Source organism: Cutaneotrichosporon cavernicola, assembly GCF_030864355.1.
Source record: "Cutaneotrichosporon cavernicola HIS019 DNA, chromosome: 1".
NCBI lineage: Eukaryota > Fungi > Basidiomycota > Tremellomycetes > Trichosporonales > Trichosporonaceae > Cutaneotrichosporon > Cutaneotrichosporon cavernicola.
Window position 1 is genome coordinate 1,070,505 of NC_083393.1, and position 22,967 is coordinate 1,093,471.

Consider the following 22,967-nt stretch of genomic DNA (forward strand, 5'->3'; position numbering starts at 1 on the left):
GCAGAGCATGATGTAGTCTATACTAGCTATCCTGACATGTATAGCGTGCTAGAACATGTGTGGTTGTGTTGTAGAAACTGCATTAGGTCAGCCAGTGTCAAGGGGTGAAAGGGAGTTTCAACTGTACTGCGACCATGTCATGTCGTCATCGACTGTTCTGCAACCCCACAACCCGATGAAAATAGCCCGCATTGCAGATAGGTCGCCATCTTCCTTCCGTACTTCTACACCCCTCGGACGCTTGATCCAATGGCTCCCCTCCTGCAAGTCCGCGACTTAACGCTTCGGCGTGATGATGGCTCTGGTTCGGCAATCCTCAACGCAAGTCTCTCCTCGTGCGCGTCTGACTTGCAGAACCTCTCCCTTGAAGTACAAGAAGGCGAGGTGTTGATCGTCCAAGGCGAGAGTGGATGCGGGTGCGCCCCATTTCCAACTTTCCCACCCACACTGACTTCAGTAAAACCACACTGCTCCAGTGCATCGCCGAGCTCAACGTCTACCAGCATGGCGAGGTGCTTTTGCGCGGCCAGCCGGCCAAGGCCTACGGTGTCCCAAACTACCGCACTCGCGTGCAATACGTACCTCAGCGCCCATCTCTCCTTCCCGGTACCCCGCTTCAATTCCTGGACAAGGTGAAAGAGTTTGGTGCGCGCAAAACTCGATGCGAGGAGACGAAGAAGGAGGGACGGACATCGCCGGATCCTGTCGCGATGGCCGAGGAGTGGGGCATTCAACGCATCTTGTGGGGGCGGGACTGGAGCATGCTGAGTGGCGGCGAGAGCCAGCGCATCGCACTGGCCATTGCCCTCGGACTCGCGGGCGCTGACGTCCTGCTTCTGGATGGTGAGATCTGGAGAGGCTGCAGCGGCTGACAACAGAACCCACCTCGGCGCTTGACCCCGAGAGCACTGCCGCCGTGGAGAAGACTCTGTTATCCATGCTTCCAGACGCGCCCATCAGCGCGCCAAAGGTGCCCGTCTCATATCACAGTCTGCTGACCGCAGGGCAACAACACGCCGCGTAAGGGCACTGGACCGAAGGCGCTGCTGTGGATCACGCACGCACCTGAACAGGCGGAGCGTGTCGGCACACGCACGCTCAATCTCTCGCGTCGCTAGACCGTTCCATTAGACTGTAGCTCGCCGAGACCCGCCGACTCCGCTGAGAATGGGCATCTAATGCATCTGTATCCATAAGTCCCAGCCTACCAAAACGCTACTCCTTGCGCTTCTTCCGTGGGCCCTCGGTGTCGTCCGCCTTGCGTTTCAAGCTCGCAGGCTCTCCCTCCTCCTCCTCCTCAGCCTTACGAGCCTTGCGCGCGTCACGCTTGGCCTTCTCCTGCTCTTTGCGCAGCTTCTTGAGCTCGCGCGCGCTGAGCTTGCTCTCGTCGATCGCCGGAGTAGCTGGGACGCTCTTGGCCGGCGTCTTGGCCGTCTTGGCCGGTGTCGCCTTGGTTGACGTCTTGGCTGGCATCTTGACAGGTGTATCCATGACCTGTTCCTTGCGCTGGCGCCTAGGCATCTCGAGAAGTTCAGGTGAAGGGCTGCGCCGAGCGGTTTCTGGGAGCGCCTGCGGCTTGCTAGGGTCCGCCAGCAGGGAGCCCGTCAACGACAGCATGTGGTTCGTGACGTGCAATCTGAGGTCAGCTATTGAGCAGCGCATTGCTGGAGCTGAATACTCACCCGATGACGGTGAACGCGACGCGCTCGCCACCCCCGCCCAGCACCTTGCCCCCAGCCTCCTTCCAACGGCCCACCTCGTGCACGCTCTCACCAACGTCGTCCTCTTCGTCACTCGAGAGGTCCTCCTCTGGCAGGTCGGCGTGTTCAAACTCGTACTTGTCCTGAGGGATGTGCTGCAACGGGATGGAGACGTTGAACGTCTTGGCGAAGAGCAGTGACAGATGCGATGGGGAGGACAGCGAGTGAGTCCCGTCTGGCGTTAGTGCTCGTTTCCCGCACAGCCAACAAGCTCATGCACTGCGGCTCTGGCGTAACTCACTCAGCACTTGCCCAACCTTGGGCGCCCAGATGATCGAGTGGAACGACACGTCGCACACGCCAAACGGACACTCGTTGACAATCTTGACCGTGTCGTCCATCACCTCGTGCTCCCAGTGCGTGAGCAGCACACCGCCCATCTGCCCAACATAGCTGCGATTAGCAGAGCACGTCAGCATGGGCTTACCGCATAAGCATGCCATCCAGTGTCTCGTTGACTCCCGCCAGCCAGTCTGCAGCGTACTTGGGCGGCACGCTCAGTCGCATCCGCTGGACGCGGTGCTCGAATGGACCCTCCACCACGGCCTTGGCCTTGGGCACCTTGGCCTTCTTATCCTTTTTGCTCCGCCTCTCCTCCTTGCTCCGCTTGCTCTTGTGCTTGGAGCTGCTGGCCTCGGCGTTGATCGTCATGGTCGGTGGTGGTGTGGGAGATGGATTGTGGTCAGTACCAAGAGGGTCACCAATCCAAAAAGTTGCAGGTGACCCATTCAGGCACGGCCATGTCCTAGACTTGAATCTTCCTTCCTAAATATCGTCTGTTCAGTAATACAATACTTGGTCTCTTCCAAAGTCTGTAACAGATGTAGTACACGAACAACTACCTGTACCCTCCAACGCTTTGAAATACAATGCATATGATGTGCGCGCGAGCCTGGCTCGCCCATGCTAGAGGCAGACTAGAGCAGTGCTTCCGTCGTCCTTGTTCCCGTCTCCTACGCCGATCCCTTGGGCTTGGATTGCTTCGCTGCAGGAGCCTTCTTCTCGGGCACGGCACCCTGGACTGCTCTCGACGAACCTGCAGCAGGCGTCGGCGACCACCGGTGCATCCACTTGTGCGGGGACGAGAGGACGCCGCCCTGATTGTTAGCTCTGCTTCCAAGACTAGCGGAAAGAGCTCCGTCTCATCTATCGCAGGCAGCACCAGCTCCTGGCAGTGCAAAAGACACTCACACGCTCCAAGAGTTTGACAACCGTCAGCGTCGGCTGCGCTCCAACCGCCAGCCAGTACTTTATCCGCTCGACGTTCCACTCGATACGCTTCTCCTTCTGGACCGAGACCTTGTCCGAGCCGAACACGTGCGCGAGTGGTGGCATCTTGGAGTGTTCGATCGGGATGCGCGGGATAGGGTCGTACTCGCCCAGCTTCTCAATGGGGCGCGCATTACGAGCCTTGCTCGAGTTGATCGCGACAATGTGGAACACGGGCGCGCGCTTCTGCCCGTGACGGGCCAGACGGAGGCGGACGGGCATCGCAGATAGATAGGTGGGCGGGGGTTGGGGGGGGGGGGGGGAAGCGAAGGGAAGGGGGAACGAACGGGCGGGTCTGGGGTGGACGAAAGGTGGTAGTCGTCACCAAAGTCGATGAGCACGAGCGAGATCGTCCGCCTGACTTTTCCCTCCAGGCCCATACTGTCCACCACATACAAGGAAGGCGTATCAAATCCAAGTCATTGATAGTGCGGAATCAAATCCACGCGATGTCGCGTCGCCTCCACCTTCCATCGACCCCCGTCATCTCGAGGGCTGGTTGGCGGCTGGCGGCTGGCGACGCACGATCACATCTACCTTCCTCGTTAGCTTCTCTCTTCCAATCACTTACTCATCGTCTCCTGCTCGTCAACGAGTAGTGAGACACTCTTGATCATGGCCACCAGACAGGCGCTCACGTCTATGCTCCAGTCGCTACAGGACAAGGTACGCTACACTCCAGTGTAAGGAAGCTGGCTGATGCCTCGCAGTTCAAGTCGACTGACCTGGATCTCCGGTTCGTCCACCCTCAGTACTCACTTGCGCAAGCTGACACTCAGTGTTATTGGCCTCACCGACCTTAGCAAGGAATTGGAGCGCATCATCGCCCTCAACAATGCCTCGTCGAGGCAGAGCGGGAAGGGCCCCGAGCCTTATGCGGCCGAAGCGGCGGAGAAGGCTCTCACCGAGAACGTCCTCACTCTCTTGTACGACGAGATCTCAGAGGTGAAGAACGCGGCGGTACGCTCGTGAGTTGCGCGTCTTGCCGCTCTGACCTCAGCCTCGCTACCATGGCTTCGCGCGCTCGTTCCACCTTCCTCCGCCAGATCATCATCACGTTGACGGATGGCATCGACCAGACGGGGGCACGAGAAATTAACGAGGAGAACCGCGACATCTCATGCTTGGGTACGCTGGGGAACGTCTGCAGAGCTGACACCAGCGCTCAAGTCGGTGGTGGCGAGCATGTCGCCTGATGGCGATGCGGTGGACCGGTGCTTGAATATGATTCTCACAACAATCCGCAAGAACGTCACACCCGTGAGTGGAGCCTTACAGTTTCTCTGGAGCCACCGCTGACATCAGACGAACGCCAACCCCCAGCTCGCCTCCGAGCTCCTGCAGATTCTCACGGATGTGTACCAGCGTTTCCCGCTTGCGATTGCTCAGTCTAATGACCTGCAAGCGCTCTCAGTTGAGATGCTGAAGGAGGTGTTCGCGTACCCGAGGCTGTCAGTGCGGAAGCGCGCAGTTGCGCCCCTCGCTGCGTTCATCTCGGTGTGTCCCACCCAGTTCAACGCGTTTCAGGACGACATGAGCAAGGGCTTTACGAAGGGAGGCGACTCGGCCAAGGCGTGGGTTGCAGCTGTGGCTGGCTTGGCCAAGACACCCTCATCGCCAGAAGTTGGTGGGCTCGTGGCCAACGGTCTCGCGGAAATCATCATGAAGCAGACACAGGACTTGGAGGACACTGACGCAGTTGAGGGCGCTCTCACGGTGAGTCGAGCACGGATGTTCTAAACCTTCTGAGCTGACATCAGGCTTTGGAAGTGCTTCTCTCACGTTGCCCCAAGGAGATGTCGACTGCTGTCTCTCCCATCCTGGTTCGGTCTCTTGAGCTCGTCAAGTACGATCCCAACTATGTCGATTTTGACGACAACGACGATGTGGACATGGACGACGACGCGTTTGACGATGACGACGACGAGTTCGACCAGGGAGAGTACACCGACGACGAGGACGACTCTTGGAAGATCCGCCGTGGTGCAGCGAAAGTTCTTGAAGCGCTCATCAACACGCGCTCGGACCTCCTTGCAGAATTCTACCGAATCGCTGCTCTTCCTCTTATCGCCCGGTTCAGCGAGCGTGAGGAGAGTGTGCGTTTAGAGGTACTCGAGGCGTTCGAGGCTTTGCTCCGCCAGACGGTCAACACCCGTCCCAACGACCGGAATGGTGGAAGCCCTAACAAGCGTAAGCGGACCGGCACCGAGGGGATGGACCAGGACGACGAGAAGTGAGTGGCAGGCGCTGATAGATGCTCACAACTAGCTCGCCTCTCGCCGCTCTCCAGGAGATCCGGCCCCAGCTTGTCCAGGCTACCCTCAAGCAGGCAAACGCTAAGACGGTCAATGCCCGTCAACAGAGCTTCATCCTCCTTCGCGGACTTGTCGAGGCACTGGAAGGTGGACTGGACAATGAGGCGGACTCCATTTGTAGCAGTTCCGCTGCGGCTCTTCGTTCCTCTGACAGCACCACTTCCTCCTTCACCATCGCCGTCCTGACCTTCCTGACTTCATTCTTCAACCACCACGTCGGGAGAAGCTATGCCTCTCATCTCGACCAGCTCACCAAACTGGTTGTCCGGTGCATGCGCGACAAGCAACAGCGCGTCAACTTCGAGGCCTTCGCGACTGCCTCCGCACTGACTGGCAGCATCCGTCCGCTTCATCGCGGCTCGGCGTCCCCGCTTCGCCCTGGGTTCGAAGGGCCGGTTAAGGAGATTTTCCAGGCGACTACAAGCGTGCTCGGGGACAACTCGGTTGATGGTGACGTCCGTGAGAAGGCGTTGATAACACTCGGCGACCTTCTACTCCACGAGGGCGACGCGTTGTCCGACCGCCTCGGCGAGGCGCTCCCTCTCATTTCCGCGCGTCTCGATAGCGAGAACACTGCTGCGACCGCTGTCGAAGTCGCCGGCCAGGTCGCCGCCTCCCCGCTGTGCTCTGGCCCTGCATTCAACCGGTGGCTCCTCGACATCCTCACCAGAGTCATCATCTACATCCGCCGCAACAAGAGCTCGGTCTCCAAGGCCAACGAGTTTACCACGATCCAGAGCATCCTCTCACGTCTGGGCCAGAGCCTCCCGGAGGTTGTTGCTTCGGACGTTGTTGTCGAGCTCACTCCGTTCCTCGACCAGGCGTCTGCGCTTGAGATCATTGCCAGCGTCCTCACGAACCAGCCAGCCACCCGTGCGACCGTCGAGAAGCACGTCCTCCCGCAGGTTTTGACCGCCATCAAGACGGCTAGCAACGCTGCGTCCATCGACGCCCTTGTCGAGTTCTTTGGCGCCTACATCGACGGTGACATCGACTGTTCGCTTCGTCTGGTGCCCCAGCTTGTCTTCAACGTCACCAAAGACAAGTCTCTGGCCGGAACCTCGTTTGGCGGCACCCTTGCATACTCGACCACAGCCAAATGCGTCGGTGCGGTCGTCACGCACAGCGAGCGTAATTTGGCAGGTATCCTGGCGACGTTTGAGAACACGCTCAAGTCGTCACGGGGTGCAGGCGCAGAGGTCTATCTCGCGCTGCTGTGCGTCGGCGAGATTGGCCGGCTCAACGACCTCTGTGCCAACGGTGAGCTACTTCAGCGCGCTCTTCGCTTCTTCCGGAGCGACAACGAGGAGATCCGGAGTGCCGCTGCTTTCGCTGCGGGCAACATGGCTGTCGGCGCCCCCGACACCTACGTGCCCGTGCTCGTGCAAGATATCGAGAATGCCACCGACCAGGGAGCACGTCTGCTCCTTCTTTACTCGCTCAAGGAGGTCATCATGCACTCCTCGACTGGCCAGTTGGAGAAGTTGGCCGACCTCTTCTGGCAGCCACTCTTCGCCCACGAGACGGCGCCGGATGACGACGGTATTAGAAACATCAAGGCGGCGTGTATCGGCAAGCTCACGATTGCGGACTCGGCCCGCCTCGTCCCTCAGCTTCAGGTGAGATATTCCTGTACGTCCAACAGCTGACGCCAGAACATGCTCAGCGGTGACGCGCAGCAGCGTGCGTTGCTTGCTGCATCGCTGCGCTACACGTTCATCGACACGTCGGCGGCGTATACCGAGATGATTGCGCCTCTCGTTGGTGACTTCCTGTCATTAATGAACGACGACGAGCCCGTTGTTCGTCGTCTGGCGGTGGCTGCTCTCAACGCTGCGGCGCAGAACAAGCCAAGCCTCATCTCGGATAAGCTCAACACGCTCCAGCCGTTCCTGTACAGGGAGACGGAAATCCGGGAGGAACTGCAGCGCTACGTCCAGATGGGCCCGTGGAAGGGTGAGCTCTGCCCCTTTCCGCATCAACTAACACCAGTGCTCGAGGACGATGGTCTGGAGAACCGCAAGACGGCGTACGAGACCATGTACACGCTCCTTGCTACGAGCTTTGCCAAGATCGACTTACCGTCGTTTACCGACCGTGTCCTCGCCGCTCTCCGCGACGTCAACGAGATCAAGGTGCTTGGCCTCATGTTGCTACTGCGCCTGGCGGAGCTTGCGCCGGCCATCGTCGAGCCCCATCTTGACGGCGTGGTTGACGCTCTCAAGGCGATCATGAAGGATCTCGAGGTGAAGGAGGACACGATCAAGCAGGACCTGCAGCGAAAGGGTGAGTCGTTGCCTGTAGACTGCGGCTGACCTGCAGAGGAGATTCAGCGCTCGACGATGCGCACAATCACGCCAATGTTCCGCATGACCTCTGCTGCCCAGGCGCCTGCCTTCCACGCCTACGTCGCCTCTCTCCTCAAGACTGACCAGTGGAAGGAGTTCCGCGAGTATCAGGGTTAAGAGTTTGTTGTGATAAGCGTTGCGTCCGGAAGCGTTGCGTCTCGTTTAGTATTCGGGTTAGTATCATTGTCAATAGATGAAGCATGTTGCATATGAAAGGGGGAGGTGGAGGCGGAAGTGGAGGTTCATCAAAAAGTCTGAACACAACTCTCGTTCGTTGATCTCTTCATCACTCATGGCCGCCTTGGTGCGCACTGCATTCCCATTCCCATCCAAAGCGCCATCATGGTTCGCCGGACACATGGCCCGATCGCTGCGCGAACTGCCAGCGCTACTCGACGAGGTAGACCTGGTGTTCGAAGCACGTGACGCTCGGCTGCCTCTGACTTCGGTCAACCCGGCCTTTGACGCGATGCTCGAGCGTGTATGGGGTCACTCTGGCGCCGGGCCCGACCGGAAGGGGAAAGGCAAAGAGAAGATTGTGGTGTACACAAAGCGTGACCTCGCAGAAGAGCGGTACGAGAAGGTAAGAGCTCCGTCCTCTTCCTCACCCGTCTAATCATGCTCACCCAAGCCCCTGGCCAAAGCGCTATGGACTCAAGCACGCCAAAGAGTGCAGTTCATCGACTCCCGCGTCGACAGCGACGTCCGCGGCCTACTCCGCGTCGCCGCATTGCGCGCCCGGTCTGCTGGCGAGTCCGCCACCGATCTCAAGGTCCTGGTAGTGGGCATGCCAAACGTTGGCAAGTCGTCGCTCCTCAACGCTCTTCGCCGCGTCGGCGTGCGCAAGGGCAAGGCGTTTACGACCGGAGCCATGCCGGGCGTGACGAGGAGGTTGACGGGCACGGTGCGCGTGTACGACAAGCCTCCTGTATACGTCTTCGACACGCCAGGCGTCATGGTGCCCTACATGGGCCATGGGTTGGCAGGTGTCGAGCGTGGGCTGAAGCTCGCGTTGACAGCCGGGCTGAAGGAGGGTCTCTTTGAACCGGAGGTCGTCGCAGACTATTTGCTGTACCGGCTTAATTTGAGGTTGGCAGCAGAGGCCGAGTTGACACCCGGCGAGTTCCAGCGTGAGTGCCTCGAAGAGAGAAAAGACGTTGGCTCATCCCAGACGAGTGCTACACCACCAAGCTCCCCGGTACCATTGCGCAGACTGATGACCTGACCGACTTTCTGAACAGCCTCGCGCTCCGCCTTGGTGCGCTTAGAAAGGGTGGCGAGCGGGATATCGACGCCGCGCTCACGTTCATCCTCAAGCAGTTCCGTGAGGGGCGGCTGGGACGATGGACTCTCGACGATGTGGACGGACTCGAAGCCGCGTATCTCGCCCGCCATGGGGTTGAGGAACAGGAGGACGGGTTGGCTGTGAGCGAGCTCGGTGCGATTGGACGGCAAGTGGTGGAGGAGATCCCGGAGATTGAAGAGGTCGCCAACGATGTCCTGGCTGTCGAGGAGGTTGTGGCGGCGCCATCACCAGCCGTCGCCCCCACTCCAGGTCTCTGGATGGACGACGTGCCTGCTCCGCCTCTTCCCGCTACCCTCGAGGAGCGCATCGCGATCACAGTCGGCAGACACCTCGCGCGTGCAGAGGAGGAGAAGGCTGACGCTGACGCGGGACGCAACATGAGCGCGACTCAGGCCAAGAAGACTGAGCTGCGGGCCAAAGCCGAGTTCCGCCTCGCCAAGGCTAAGGAGAAGGGTCTTGACAAGCGGCGCCCCACCAAGACTTTCGGGTACCACGCGAACAAGGGGAAGAGTGCGAGCACTAAGAAGCGCCGCAAGTAGAAGTAGATGTACATGAGATGTATGTACTATTCCACCGACGCGAGGCCGCCGCGCAGACGTGCAAGCGAGCGTTCACGGCCCAGGACGGACAAGATCTCTGCAACCGTTGGGCCCTGTGCGCGACCTGTAAGGGCGTGTCGGAGGGACATGGTGATGTCTTTCTTCTTGTACGGTAGTGAAGCAAAGGCGGCGTGGATTGCGTCCCATGCAGCCTCGGGGGTCAGCTCGCCGTCTCCCTCAAGCGCCTTAATGACGGCAGAGACAGCGTCCACTGGCGTCAGCTGTTGTAGCATTGGACACGTGCTCACCGTAAGCGTCCCGCTTGATCTTGGCGAGCATCGCCTTTGGCCCGTCGGTGTAGTAGTCGGGGTCGAGGAAGTAGAACGCTGAAGCTCCAGGCATCTCGTTGAGGCGCGTGATACGCTCGAGCTCCATGTCGAACACGCGCTCGACGTAGGCCTCGTCCTCTACCAGCGCCGAGGCGGCGAGGGACGGCTCAGCACGCAGCCCGGCATGGAAGCGTGCCACCAGCGCCGCGTGGCCCTCCTCCCCTGCGCCCGGGGCAGTGGCCTTGCGCCGCAAAGTCATCTTGTTGATGTAGTCCAGCTTGGACATCGACACCGCCGCGCGGCGGTGCGTGATCCCGCCGATATCGAACGCATCCACGAGCTCCGACAAGCTGAACACTTCGTCGAGCTCCTTCCCATCCTTAGTTTTCGTCACACCCACCTCGTTCCCATGTCGCCGAGCGCCGTGGTAATCCCATCCCAGCAGAGCAAGGAAGTTGAGCATCGCTTCCGGCTCGTACCCCTTCTCCGCGTACTGCTCGACATGTACATCGCCTGTTCGCTTACTCAGCTTGGTTCCGTCCGCATTCACCAGTAATGGGAGGTGGGCGAACGCGGGAGGTGACCACCCGAACGCGCGGTAGAGCTGGTGGTGCTTGGTGACACTCGGCAACCACTCCTCGCCCCGCAGCACGTGACTGATGCGCATGTGGTGATCGTCCACCACACTGGCCAGATGGTAGGTTGGCCACCCGTCCGTCTTCATCATGATGAAGTCGTCCGCACCCGTACCCGTAACGTTTGGCTGGGCAGGCCCGAAGACGAGGTCGTCGGGGAGCGTCTCCTTCTCCTGCTTGGACTGGCGTCAGGTCATACGAGCGAGTAGCTGACCTTGAACCGGATTGTGTATGGGTGGCCTGCCTCCTTTCGCGCACGCACGTCGTCCCGCGAAAGATGCCGACACCGTCCGTCGTACCCCAACCGGCCGCGCTTGGCGAGGCTGAGGCGGATCGCCGCCAGCTCGTCCGGGGTGCAGAAGCACTCATACGCGTTGTCCGTCTGCTGTTAGGACCATTCAGGAGGAACTCACGTCAATTAGCTTCTGTGCATGCTCGCGGTACAGGTCCAATCGCTCGCTCTGGACATATGGTCCACATGACCCGCCTATCCCCACGCCTGCCGTCAGCTGGAGCAACGCTGTCAGCTCACCCTCGTCGTATTCGATGCCCGCCCAGTCAAAGGTGCGCCGAAGTGCGTCCACTGCGCCAGGAACCAGGCGGGACTGATCTGTGTCCTCGATTCGGAGGAGTATTTTGCCATCCCACTTCTTGGCGAGGAGGTAGTTGAAGAGCGCAGTGCGGAGACCACCGAGATGCAGGAATCCGGTTGGGGAAGGCGCGAAGCGAAGGCGCGCTTCGGGCTCCGGCGCGGCCTTCGGTGCCGTCGAACAGTACCGGACCCCCCAGGTTGGCAGTCGTGCCGGCTGTATACGCCGGAGCGATGCGCGCATGGTCGATGTGATGTTGGCAGCGCAGTCTCACACTTGTCCGACTTTCTGATTTCGGGAGATGACCGGAGTGGAGGTCGAGCTTTCCCACGGTCGATCATGACGCGTCTAGCGCTCGACGTGTTCCACCTCGAATTGCCGCCCAACCCATCTCTCATCAGCCAGACCTAGACCTCGACCTCGACATGCAGAAGAAAGAGGCCCTGGTGACGTACACGTTCTACCCTTCGGGGAACCAGGACCTGCGAAATGCGGTCGCTGGGCTGGAGGGCCAGTTTCCACTGCGCAACCTACACTGGAAGAGCAGCACCCGGCCGGCACTGCGCACGATCCAGAAGGCGGACATCAAGCTCGTTGAGCTTGGAGACGTATCACCCACCAAGGACAGCGTCTCATCGAGTGTCCTCGATACGCCGCTCGTCAACGTTTGCTTTGTGTCCTGCGATGTGAGTTTCTGTGCCTGTCCAGCTGACTGTAGGATGACAATGTGTACAAGAACAACACACGGTCATTCATCAAGGACTGGCTCGCGTTGCTGCAGTCAAGAAAGAACGGACACACGTTCTTGATCGTCCTCGTGAACGCGCCGACCGCGACAGGTGTTGCACAGAACTCAAAGAACGTGTTCGGTCGCGATAAGGGAATCATCGCCAAGCTCAAGGCCGACTTCAACCTCAACAAGCGGGACATGTGCGCATAATCCCGAGGTGTGCTGACGCCAGTTGTGCCCAGATCAACCTCCCTCCGGCCGGGACTGCAGACCTTGCCGCTTGGCCTGACGTTGTGAACAAGCTCAAAGACAACCTGCTGGTCGCGTTCGATAACGCTGTCGTGGAGCGCGAGGAGGAAGTCAAGCGTGGGGAGGCGCAGCGCGTGACGGTCGGCTGGAACTTCTGCACCTGGTTCCTGCTCAAGGAGAGTCTGGCCAACTCGTTCGAGGGTGTCAACCTCTATGAGGATGCGCTCGTCATCTACGAGGAGCTCGAGGCCGCGTTCCTGCAGGTGCAGAAGGAACAGAACCTGAGCTGGTTCGGCGCGCTGGGCGGCACAGGACCACGAGATGACTCGCTCCCTATCCTCGACACGAGCGCCAAACCGTACCGCGACATGCTTATTCAAAGTAATATTACCGTCTTTGACTTTAGGATATACGTGTTTGCGCGCCAGTGCCAGCTGCTCGGCAAGATCGGGCGCATCACTGAGATCGCGAAGCGCGGTCAATGGTTCGTCGCGAGCTTGGCGAGGAAGCTGCGCGAGGCGAGGGTGAGCTTCGGGCCTCAACTCCAGCTGACCACAGGACGACCTGCCGGAGTTCTTCATCGAGAGCTGGACATTCACTGCGTGTATGGACCTTGTTGCCCGCTGCGACGAGTGGTCCCGACTAGACCGCCCAAGCGGAGACTACTCGGGCTTAATAGCGTATGAGTCTGCTCGCTCTGAGCTCCTAGACGTCGCGAGGATACAGGTTGAGCGCATTGGTGTCGCCACTGGCAAGCTCCCCGATCGATATCCTTACAAGGCAGCGGTGGACGTCGCGGACAGCGATGACGAGAAGCTTTACGCCGCTTCAGAGACTGGGAGTATCGTCAACCCTGACGCTGAGCCAGCATCGCCGAGACCTGTACTCTCGAATCAGACGTTCATGGATGCAATCAAGAACGAGGAGGTCTTCTTCAACCTCTATGAAGATTATTCCAGACAGGCACTACAAGCGTACCAGGCGTGCGGGAAAGTTAACTCGATGATCCGGATCAAGATGGGCCTCGCAGCATTAGCGCAGTTTGCCAACAAGTTCGACCCTGCGTTCGAGTACTACCGGTCACTCTCGAAAGACTGTCTCGAGCTGCATATATGGGACCGCGTGACGAAGTTTGCTCTTGAGGGCGCCCTCGTGTGCCACGCCAAGCTCGAAAAGGAGCAGGACGCGCAGTGGGTGAACTGGGCACTCGAGTACCTCCACGCGTGTGCCGTCACGCTCGAGGCGGAGGGAGAAAAGGACCAGCTTGAGACGACAGTGGCGGCGCTGCGTGCACTGCAAGAACCACGGCAGGTGCCGAACAACAAGGTGTTCTCTATGCAGGTACTCGACCACGCTGCCGAGTTTGACACATGTGTCAGCCGAACATACCTCAACGTTGAAGTGGAGAATGCGTTGCCGATCCTCATGGCCGTCGAGAACGCCAAACTTGAGTTCGACTCGGAGGTATTCGAGAGCATAACCTACGCAACGGGACCGATGGAGCTCAAGCCTGGCAAGCAGGTCGTCAAGTTCTACTGCTCGGTGAGCATATGTGCGGTGCGGTTCAGCTGACCTCAGACCTCCATCGCGGGCCCCATCACCCTCCGCCAGGCTGTCGTCACCTTCGGCTCCATCTCGGTCGTCAACGTGTTCCCGAAGAACCAGCTCATTGTCCCCGTGCATCGCAACCTGCTTGGATTGCGAACAGTCCTGCGCATGCCCACACTGAGTACGTGCTTTGTCTACACCGCTGACACCCAGTCGACTTGAATAAGGAGAAGCAGGTCGTCCTCGAGGTGCACACCGGACGGCAAGCAGCCAAGGCGGCGCGGCTCGTCGTCGCGTCGCTGACCGAGGAGGTGGGGTTCATGCTCGAGCACGCCAGTTGTGAGGGGCGAGGTGAGTATTACTGTACCTTCAGTCAATGGTTGACCCATCTCAGCACTCGACGTCTCGTCTCAAAGCATCGGGATGGGAGACCTCGTGGCCGATGAAGTTGTCGCCATCAAAGTCCCATTCGCGGGCCTCCCAAGAGGCGATCTCGCCAAGACGCAGATTGTGGTGCAGTACGAATCACCCACCGGGCGGGTGTGCACGTACATCGACCAGCAGACGATCGACGTCGGTCTCCCGATTCTCGTCAACGTGCAGGACTTTTTCAGGCCCGAATTGCTGGTGTCAAGCTTCACCATCGCCTCGGACGGGCGGGAATATGTGCGCGTCGGTTCAGTCGAGTTGAAGACCAAGGACGCATTCGCAATAGAATCCTGTCGTCCAAACTGGGACGAGCCTCTCGTAAGACTCCTTGATGAGTTGAAGCTGATATCAGATCGTGACGCCGTCACAACCCATGACATGCCTCTTCAAAGTCAGGCCCACGGGTAAAACGATCTCCGGTGGCCAGGCCGTAGGCCTTGATATCAAGTACCAGACCGTGACGGGCGAAGTCGACCTCTTGGCCCAAGCCGCGCTGGATACGCTCCCAGAGTCGTGCGCCAAACTAGCTCGCGCGGTCCGAAACCACATCGACGACCGCGCCGCCTGGCTGCAGCGCTACATTCTCTCGTCGGACGTTGGGGACATCTTCGACGCGGCATGGCAGAAAAGTGTCTCTAATGTCGCAGCCACGAGCATAGAGGCCTTCGTGGCCGCCTTCCGCCCAGCCGTGCCGGTGTGGCGCACCCTGCGTGTACCGGTCGAGATCCCCCTCCGCCGCCTCCTCACCACTGTGAACCTCACGCCCTCAGGGGGACCACGTGCAGTCTATGAGGGGAGGGCGATAGCATTCGACCTGGAGCTCGCCACCTCCTTCGCTTGGCTGGGGGAGACGCCTGTCGAGCGACCTGTGGTGTCGTATGAGCTCACGGCCAATGCCGACGACTGGGTCATCGTTGGCAAGAAGCGCGGCGTCTACGTCGCTGACCCCGCGACAACAGAGAGGCAGTCGATTGTCCTCGTGCCCGTTCGCCACGGGTCGCTGGCCCTTCCTCCCGTGACTGTGCAGCTTGTACAAGGCGGCGCCCCTGGTATCGTATGCGAGACGTACATTGCCAACGCGGCGCAGGGTGTCAAGGTCCTCCCCAGCCGCACAGGGATGACGGCACTTGTGCCCATCCAGCGCTGGGAGGAACAGTAGAGAACAACCGATAGAACCCATACCCAGCATCCGTCTTGTACCCAAAATGTACTACTTGTCCAGGAAACATGCATGCAGGTGATCGTAATTAATACAGTTGGTACACTTCTACTCTCTACTCTCTACTCTCTACCACCGCGCCAGTACATGCCCCACATACTCGGCCGTCATCTCGAGCTTGTGAGACTGCGCGACCGAGTCAATCATACGCAGTCGCGCACCAATGTCGCCGCGGTTTAAGAATGGGCGGAACGAACCGCCGCACTTATGCGTTGGCACGAGGTTCGTGCTTGCGTCCTCGCCGCACTTGAGGCACACAACGTCCTGCGTCTGCCACGCCGCGACGAGGCGCGACGCCATGTCGATGAGCGGGTGCTCAATCTGGAAACGGTCGTATGGACTTCCGCAACGTGCGCATGCCCACATGTCGCGCGGGGCCGGGTGCTTCTCGCCTGTCAGAAGGTCGACACTCGGCAGGCAGTCGGGATCGCGGCCCAGGTCGACGTCGCGGATCGCGTTGCAGCGCCCGCAGCTGATCATGGGGACGACAAGGCTATCACCGGGGTTACGGAATGTTGCCTCTGATGAAAACTCGCGCACGTCGACGAGTTGCAGGAGGCTGCGCCGCAGAATGATGACCGCCTCGCTATTCTCTGTTGAGAGGCCAAGCACCTCACACACTGACTTGATGAACTCAAGGGCGGCATTCTCACGTCCACGCACACGCCCTTTGGTGCCGGGCAGGTCAGGGAATGCGAGTACCTCGTCGTCTCCGTTGGCGTGCGCCGCCGCCTGCTGCCGCTTGAAGCGTGTCACGTCCTCGAGCAGCTTGCGCGTGAGCTTGGTGCTGATGACCTTGGCCGCTGCCATGCGCTCCTTCTCCTTGGCCGGGTTGACAGCGGCAGCGTCTGCCGCGTCCATGTTGAGCGTGTGCACCGGGCGAAGTGGGCCACGGCCGTCGCTCGCCTCGAGCTTGGCCTTGTACAGCTCGCAGATGAACTCGCCGACGCGGCGTTCAAAGCAAACCTGCACTTCCGTCGGGAGGAACGCCCCGATGTTCCAGTCCATGCTAACTTCGAGCGCGTGGTCCTTGCTGGGCGCCTGGGAGGCAGCCGCGATCTGCGGCGGGACGCGCACCCCGCCAAAGTTGGCGATGTCCATCCACGCGAGGTAGTTCCAGTAGTGGACGACGTCGATAACGATGTGGCGGAAGAGGTCGTGCGAGTTAGCCGCCGTCACGAGGTACTTTGCGAAAGCAAAGGCGCTACCCGCGTCCGGCTTTGACGTCAGCAGGAAGACCTTGTTGAGGTCGGCGTAAACGACTGTTGTCCCGAGGCGCTTGAACTCCGCCAGGAGTTGGAGGAGCGTCTTGCGCATCAGCCCATGCAAGAAGCGGTACAGCGCGGGCTCGAACATGCAGCTCGAGCTTGAGCTGATCCACCGCCAGAACTGGTCGACGACAATGTCGGCGGGCGAATGCGCCACTCCTCGGATATGTGCGCGCGCCTTGTCAAGGAACCAACTGCGCACCATCGACTTCAGGACCGTGAACGTCTGGATCGACAAGACTGCGTCGCCGAGCGTGACACTTCCACTGTTCGTTCCCTGCGCGTACTCGTCGAGGTTGTGTGAGGCGGCGCCGAATGCCAGCGAGCCGGAACCACTGCCCTCCATCTCGTTGACAAGGGCCGATTGGAGCACAGCGTTGATCGCCATGTCCGCGAGCTCGAGCTCGAGAACAACTGATGAGTAGCATCCACGTGTTGAGATCTGGGGGGCTGCCGGCTCGTCGCTTCCGTTTGCGTCCTCCTCAGCTCCGCCGAGGTCGGGTTTCGGTGACGGCGACCACCACAGGAGCATGTCCTGCTGCTTGAGCCGCCGGGAAAACTCGAGGTCGGCGAGAAAGACGGGTGGGTCGTCGCCCAGGTTGCCGAGAGGCACGTCGTAGTGCGCAGCAATCTCGATCTGGGCCTTGATCCACGCCGACAGACGAAGGTATTGCACAATCATGCGGCGGGCTGTGTTGACCTGCCACATGATCCCAGCCTCGTCCTCCTTCATGGGGCGGACTGTGATCACAGGGAACTCGGAGAAGACGGAGTGGCGTGCCTGGTAGTACTCGTGGTCGAACGGTGAGCACAGTGCGATGACGTTCATGCCGCCACGGACGCCCTGCAAGTCCTTGACGAGCTGGCGCATCGCACCAGCCTCGGTAGGGTAGTAGTTGACGTCCGTGTCGAGCTCATCAGCATACTCGAACGCACCTCCCCTCGACACGTTGTCGATGCGTTCCGCGTACCATCGAGCAGGATTGGGAAGCTGCTGGCGGTTACGCGCGCCATCTACGACGTAGATCTTGGTCGGGCCCCTGGGAGGGAACAGCGCGATCAGGTGGCGCGATTGCACAGTGGCGTGGAACAGGAAGTAGTATCGCAAGTTCTGGCCGCCGTTGAGGTACTTGTGGCGGATTACACTCGCGGCTGGGCGCTCGAGTTCGGACAGGTCAAAACCCTTATCGAGACCGCGGTTGAGGCCGCCAATCGAAGCAGACTTGAGACCGCATGCCGTGCCGAGGCCTAAAAGAGCCCGCATGATGAGCGGGACCTGGAGCTCGAATGCACCGTCGACGTTGGGGTGATTGATCAAGCTCGAGAAGTGTGATTCGCCCTCTACATACAAACCCTCCTCGACTTGGAGGCGGAAGAGGTGACGGGGCGCCTGGCCTCGCGGGAGAACCCGTGAGACTTGGAACGCCTCATAGCGGTCCGAGAACGTATCGGCGTCCGGACGCTGCTTGAAGTTGAGGTAGAACTCACGTTGCACTCGCAGCCTCACGCTCTGGAACGTATTGTCGATCGCCAGCCACAAACGGAACTCGCCTGGCCGGGAGGTGGACGCGATCTGGAGGATGTCCCACTGGCGGGATGCGAGCGTGGACGACTGTGTCCGAATCAAGGACGACACGGTGCCATCAAGACGCGGGCCGCCCTGCTTGCGAACACGGTTCCGGTCCGCACGCTGCTTACGCCACACCTTGCGCATGACACGCAGGTAGCCCGAGTAGTCCTCGAGTGGGTCTGGAACTGGCTCAGGCAACTTGGATTTCTTGTTCCGCTTGACGACAGCCACCTTGGGCTTGTTGATCGACTCGCCCTTGCCAAAGTCCTCTATGTCCGGCGCGACCGCTCGCATCTTGGCGAACATATCTGTGAGCTTGTGTTGCTGGAACTTGTCCTCGCGCGCGGCGACGCGCTTAAACAGCCAATCTGGGTGACGGATACGCGGGACGGGGTTAGGCACCTTCTGCAGTGCTGCGGGGATGGTGATCAGCTTCTGGATGACTGACCCCAGACGCTCGGTGTAATAACCCCAGTCGAGGATCTGGCGCATGTCAAAGTCTGCCATGCTGCTGTCCTTTGTCCACTTGCGGAGGAAGTGCTTCTTGACAGCGGGGTCGGCGTCGAAGATGGCAACAGGAATAGCGCGCTCTGTAACAGGGGCACCGTTGGGCATGGCCGAGATGATGAAGCGACAAGAGAGACCCTTGTCCTTGACCATCTGCTCGCCAAGGAACTCGGCCAGACGGCGAGCGGTACTGATCGACGTCGACTTCTGCCCGGCGTACTCGGCAAGCGTCTTGGACATGGAACGGTTCTCAGCGATGAGATTGACGAGCTCCTCGTCGTGCAGACTTGACGCCTTGCTCTGCAGGATGTCGAGCCACTGGTCGGCAACAGCTGCGACCGCCTTGTAGCATTCCTCTGTCGATGAGCCCAAGAGGAATTTGTCGAAGATCTGCGACTGGAAGATCTTAATGAGCTGCAGCTCTCCTCGACGCTTGACCTCGAAGCCCTTCAGCTCGGCAAGCGAGCCGTCAAAGTTAAACACGGCGTAACGCTTCTTGAGCAGCTTGTCCTCCTCCTTGGACGACGGCAGGATCATCGCCTTGTACGGGCCGTCCAACTCGAAGAAGATCGAGTTCTCCTTGCGCACCTCGTACTCGCCTGTGCTTTTGTCCACCAGCTCGTGGTACTGGTGGTTCGTGAAGCGCTGGTGCACAAGGTGGTTGAGCATGGTACAGGGGTACTGGATGCCGAACTTCTTGCCGCCCTTAAGCTTGAACTTGAAGTCCTCGGGGAAGGCACCAGGAAGCATGCACCAAATACCATCGGTGTCGAGCTCGAGGGGACGCCCGATTTGTTCGACGATCTGGCGCGCCATCTGGATAATAGTCGCGCCCGTCAGACAGGTGATGCCAGCCATCTCCATCGAGTACCAGCGCGCACCCTTCCGCATGACGTAGCCGTAGAACGAGTTGAGAATACACTTGTGGGCGAGCTGCAGCGAGTCGTACAGCACAATCATCTTCTTGGCTTCGTCGACGACCTGCAGCGCGCCACCCTTGTCCACCGCCTTGTCCAGATTCTGCTTCCACGTCTTGTGCAAGCCCTTGTACTCGTATCGACGGTCACGGAACGCGCGTACAGTGTCGATATAGAATGAGTTCTCGCGCTGGCAGATGATTGCCGTCTTCGTAACAACCTTGGTCTCGTGCGTCTTCTTGTAGACTTTTCGCGAATAGTCACCTAGACGCTTGTGAAGGAGCGCCGACCGCTCGGCGGGTGGCAGATCGACGAAGCGACGCTTTGGTCCGTTCGGATACTTCGGCGGGAAGAACTCCTGCTCGAGAGCGTAACGGACCATGTTGACTTCGTCGCGTTTAGCTGGGAAGTATTCGCCACGCCAGGCCCACTCGAGCCGCCGGTCGCACACCTTGTCTGGCCGGTTGTAGTCACACACTGCACAATCCGCCTCATCCTTGACTGAATCTGGTTGGAGTCGATTGGACAACATGATGTTTGGGTACATCGCCGCGACGTCCAAGTGGTAGATTAATGGTGGGTCAAACCGGTTTGGCTCATCGCGGATGATCTCGAGCTTGGCTGCAATTTCGGCCTTGACCTCGTCGTAGTTCTCCACATCCTCGAGCTTGATCTTGCCCTCCTCTTCCAGGGCGAACTTGAGAGCGTCGTCAAGTTCGTCCAGGAGCTGCTGCATCGCACTAGGAACGACCTTGAAGTGTGTCGGGATGTCAGCGCGGAACACGCCAGCCTCAAGAGCCTCGACGTGTCCGCCGACGTACGTCTCGGATGCTAGCAGGTGGCCATCGAACGTGACACCATGGGGTTCCTCGTACCGGTTCGGCATGATGATACCGCCATCGAACGCCTCGACCTGCCGTCAGATGACTACTCCGCACTTCGTTGCCCACCATGAGAAGCGTCTCGCAGAGCGTGCCCGTGCCTTTTCGCAACACTTCGTCGGGATTGAGGGGAATGATGTTGCACAGCGAGAAGATGAACGGGTTGACGTATTTCATGTAGAGGTAGTAAGTCGCGACGGCGTCGGACACCGAGTACTCGGCGAGCTTCTGTGGCTGCTCGATCGCGTACGGCGTCATGAGTTCTGGGTCAAGCTCGATGGGGTTGTAGCCGAGCTTGGCAGTCGTGACAGCCTTGAGGCCTTGACTTCCTTGTGGGAGGTACGAGTCGCGCTTTACCCATCTAGCACGTCAGACGGGTCTTCGAGATGGCTCACCGGAAGCAGTCCATGTGCATGCACGCGGTGCACTTGTACTCGCCCTCGTTGTCTGGCCGGAAGCCGATCTCGTTGTACATGCTGATGCCGTGGATCTTGGCGCGTGCGTCGACGAACGGAAAGTCGAAGCTGTCTCCGTTGTACGTCACCATGACGGTCGGCTTTGCGTCGCGGATGTGCTCAAACCACCTCCGGATGGTCGCTGCCTGCTGTCAGCTTCAAGCCAGCATTGGAGCTCACCTCATCGGGTTCGTTGAAGATCGTGAATTCACCTTCGTACTCGGGCTTCGGAGTGTACTCGAAGTCATCGATGTCGTCACCGACAATCTCGCGATTGGTAATGAGATACCCTTGCCCATCGATCATGTACGAGATCATCATGATCTGGTCCGTCTGCTGGTCGGGAAACTTGAGCGGTTGTTTGGTCGTCTCGATATCGTACGCCATGACAACGGGCTCGGCACGCTTGACACGGTCCGTCAGGCGTTCCATCTTGGTGACGCCCATACTCGACGAGACGTTGTACCACAGTCCTACACGAAGGTTGAGGTCAATGGCGACACGGAGGTAGTATGCGATATCGTGCTCGCGCACCTCGATGATACAATCTGCTGGCTCCTTCTCCTTGCGTTTTCGCGCGTCCTCGTCCTCGCCCCACGCGCGGCCACCGCCTTCCTCTTCGTCGTGTCCGCCGCCTCCAGTGTTGGCCGCCTCGGCGCCAACAACGTCCGCGTACGCGTCCACGGCTGTGAACTTGGACGCATTGGCAGTCGCGAGCGGCAATAGCTCACGTCGGACTGCCTGGAAGTCCTGAGTGTTGCGGAAGAAGAGCTTCAAGAACACTGGTGCAGCGCTGAGAAGGTGATTTGGCTTGCGTCAGCTAGTCCGGTGGGCGACGCACCAAGTTGAGGTCCCACTTCTTCTCGCGCTCGACGCGGATTATCAATCCCTCAAAGCGCTTCACAAGCCACTCGTCCACAATACCCTCAGTCCCCGCCTGGCGTCAGCTATCCGACCGTATCCCTCAGCTCACCCGACACGCCACGTAGAAGTATGGTTCGAAGGGAATGGTCGCTTTGAACATCGCACCGTCATCTTGGATAAAGTAGTAATCAACAGCCGCTAGTCCACTAGCATGCGTCTCCGACTTGACGAGAGTCTGGTGCATGTTAACCAGCCACCCGTCTCTGGACTCGCCGGCGGCGAGGTTGCTCTCGAAGCGCCAAAAGCCAAGCTTGTCGTCAATCTCATCGGCGACCTGAACTTCCTCGAATCGCTCGAGGAGAGCAGTCCCGTCATCCTGCCTCACTGGGGCCGGCCTGTCGCCTCCTCCTCCGCCGGTCGTGCCGCCCCGCCCGCTACGCTTGCCGGTGAAGCGAGTGTTGCCTTTTGAGCCGCCGAAGCCGCGGCCTCGCCCGCGGCCACGGGACGACATGGTAGGAAGGGGGGAGGGAGGTGAACTGAGAGGAAGGAGGAGGAAGAGAAGAGGGTGAGAAGAGAGGCCGAGGTTGAGAAGTTAGAGGTGATGGAAGATGAGGTCCGAAAGGAAGACGCGTAAGACGCGTCCTGACATTCAACATTGAATACACGGAATTTATTCGGCATCCCCGTTAATTAAGAAAGCAAACACGCTAATTACCCAACGAGACCCAACGAGGAGACGCTTTAAGCTGTTAATATCGGACGCGACTGACTTTCACGCCTCCAGCCAACCTGCAACAGGACAGCTCACCGAGGCTTGCGAGCAGATGAACGCTCGGACGGGTAGCCTCCGCACCTCAATGAATGCGGGTAGTCCCAGTTCTTTGTGGAATTTTCACCACGCGAGTGACGCTTCAGTCCAAGCCTTGAGCCCAAGAGCCCCAAAGATTCTTCAGTGGAGATCTCTGACGACCAGGATCAAAGGAGATGGACATTGACTGAGATGAACCGGAGAGGAGCACCATCTCTACAGTTTCAAGGACAATTTGTTTCAGGATCCACAGCTGAGTTGCGCTGAACGTCTGCGAACTGTTCGGAGACCAGCGTAACTCAGGAGACTCTTGACGGCTGACAGCATCAAATGTATAGTATGGGCAAGATCAAACGCCCGATTCTCAGAGAAGGATGTGGACAGGTCGACTCTGACGTTGATCTGCTTAGGGAATAGTGTAGACGATGCAT

At 59.3% G+C, this 22,967-nt stretch overlaps 8 protein-coding genes across 8 annotated transcripts; 4 read left to right on the forward strand and 4 right to left on the reverse strand.

Moving 5' to 3' along the window:
• Positions 1-249: 249 nt before the first annotated feature.
• Positions 250-1,118, forward strand: CcaverHIS019_0103980 (uncharacterized protein; the record flags this gene model as incomplete). Its single annotated transcript, XM_060599877.1, has 4 exons — positions 250-416; positions 458-843; positions 879-970; positions 1,005-1,118. The coding sequence occupies 4 exons, from the start codon at positions 250-252 to the stop codon at positions 1,116-1,118; spliced, it is 759 nt and encodes a 252-aa protein (XP_060452946.1).
• A 97-nt stretch (positions 1,119-1,215) lies between these two features.
• On the reverse strand, positions 1,216-2,411 carry CcaverHIS019_0103990 (uncharacterized protein; the record flags this gene model as incomplete). Its single annotated transcript, XM_060599888.1, has 4 exons — positions 1,216-1,636; positions 1,683-1,935; positions 2,002-2,153; positions 2,188-2,411. 4 exons carry the CDS (start codon positions 2,409-2,411, stop codon positions 1,216-1,218), a joined length of 1,050 nt encoding a protein of 349 aa, XP_060452947.1.
• A 302-nt stretch (positions 2,412-2,713) lies between these two features.
• MRPS16 (uncharacterized protein) lies at positions 2,714-3,251 on the reverse strand (the record flags this gene model as incomplete). The annotated part of the gene is made up of 2 exons (XM_060599901.1): positions 2,714-2,857; positions 2,952-3,251. 2 exons carry the CDS (start codon positions 3,249-3,251, stop codon positions 2,714-2,716), a joined length of 444 nt encoding a protein of 147 aa, XP_060452948.1.
• A 393-nt stretch (positions 3,252-3,644) lies between these two features.
• On the forward strand, positions 3,645-7,809 carry TIP120 (uncharacterized protein; the record flags this gene model as incomplete). Its single annotated transcript, XM_060599912.1, has 11 exons — positions 3,645-3,695; positions 3,740-3,765; positions 3,809-3,997; positions 4,030-4,157; positions 4,192-4,289; positions 4,335-4,745; positions 4,790-5,262; positions 5,298-6,963; positions 7,000-7,300; positions 7,337-7,630; positions 7,667-7,809. 11 exons carry the CDS (start codon positions 3,645-3,647, stop codon positions 7,807-7,809), a joined length of 3,780 nt encoding a protein of 1,259 aa, XP_060452949.1.
• A 175-nt stretch (positions 7,810-7,984) lies between these two features.
• mtg1 (uncharacterized protein) lies at positions 7,985-9,537 on the forward strand (the record flags this gene model as incomplete). The annotated part of the gene is made up of 3 exons (XM_060599923.1): positions 7,985-8,275; positions 8,324-8,822; positions 8,864-9,537. The coding sequence occupies 3 exons, from the start codon at positions 7,985-7,987 to the stop codon at positions 9,535-9,537; spliced, it is 1,464 nt and encodes a 487-aa protein (XP_060452950.1).
• A 26-nt stretch (positions 9,538-9,563) lies between these two features.
• MSE1 (uncharacterized protein) lies at positions 9,564-11,334 on the reverse strand (the record flags this gene model as incomplete). The annotated part of the gene is made up of 5 exons (XM_060599934.1): positions 9,564-9,808; positions 9,846-10,683; positions 10,716-10,883; positions 10,915-11,000; positions 11,034-11,334. 5 exons carry the CDS (start codon positions 11,332-11,334, stop codon positions 9,564-9,566), a joined length of 1,638 nt encoding a protein of 545 aa, XP_060452951.1.
• A 182-nt stretch (positions 11,335-11,516) lies between these two features.
• TRS130 (uncharacterized protein) lies at positions 11,517-15,206 on the forward strand (the record flags this gene model as incomplete). Its single annotated transcript, XM_060599945.1, has 8 exons — positions 11,517-11,777; positions 11,810-12,021; positions 12,054-12,594; positions 12,629-13,612; positions 13,649-13,799; positions 13,832-13,969; positions 14,013-14,365; positions 14,400-15,206. 8 exons carry the CDS (start codon positions 11,517-11,519, stop codon positions 15,204-15,206), a joined length of 3,447 nt encoding a protein of 1,148 aa, XP_060452952.1.
• Positions 15,207-15,335: 129 nt separating this feature from the next.
• On the reverse strand, positions 15,336-22,239 carry POL2 (uncharacterized protein; the record flags this gene model as incomplete). The annotated part of the gene is made up of 6 exons (XM_060599956.1): positions 15,336-20,441; positions 20,479-20,770; positions 20,805-21,010; positions 21,045-21,674; positions 21,706-21,801; positions 21,838-22,239. The coding sequence occupies 6 exons, from the start codon at positions 22,237-22,239 to the stop codon at positions 15,336-15,338; spliced, it is 6,732 nt and encodes a 2,243-aa protein (XP_060452953.1).
• Positions 22,240-22,967: the final 728 nt, after the last annotated feature.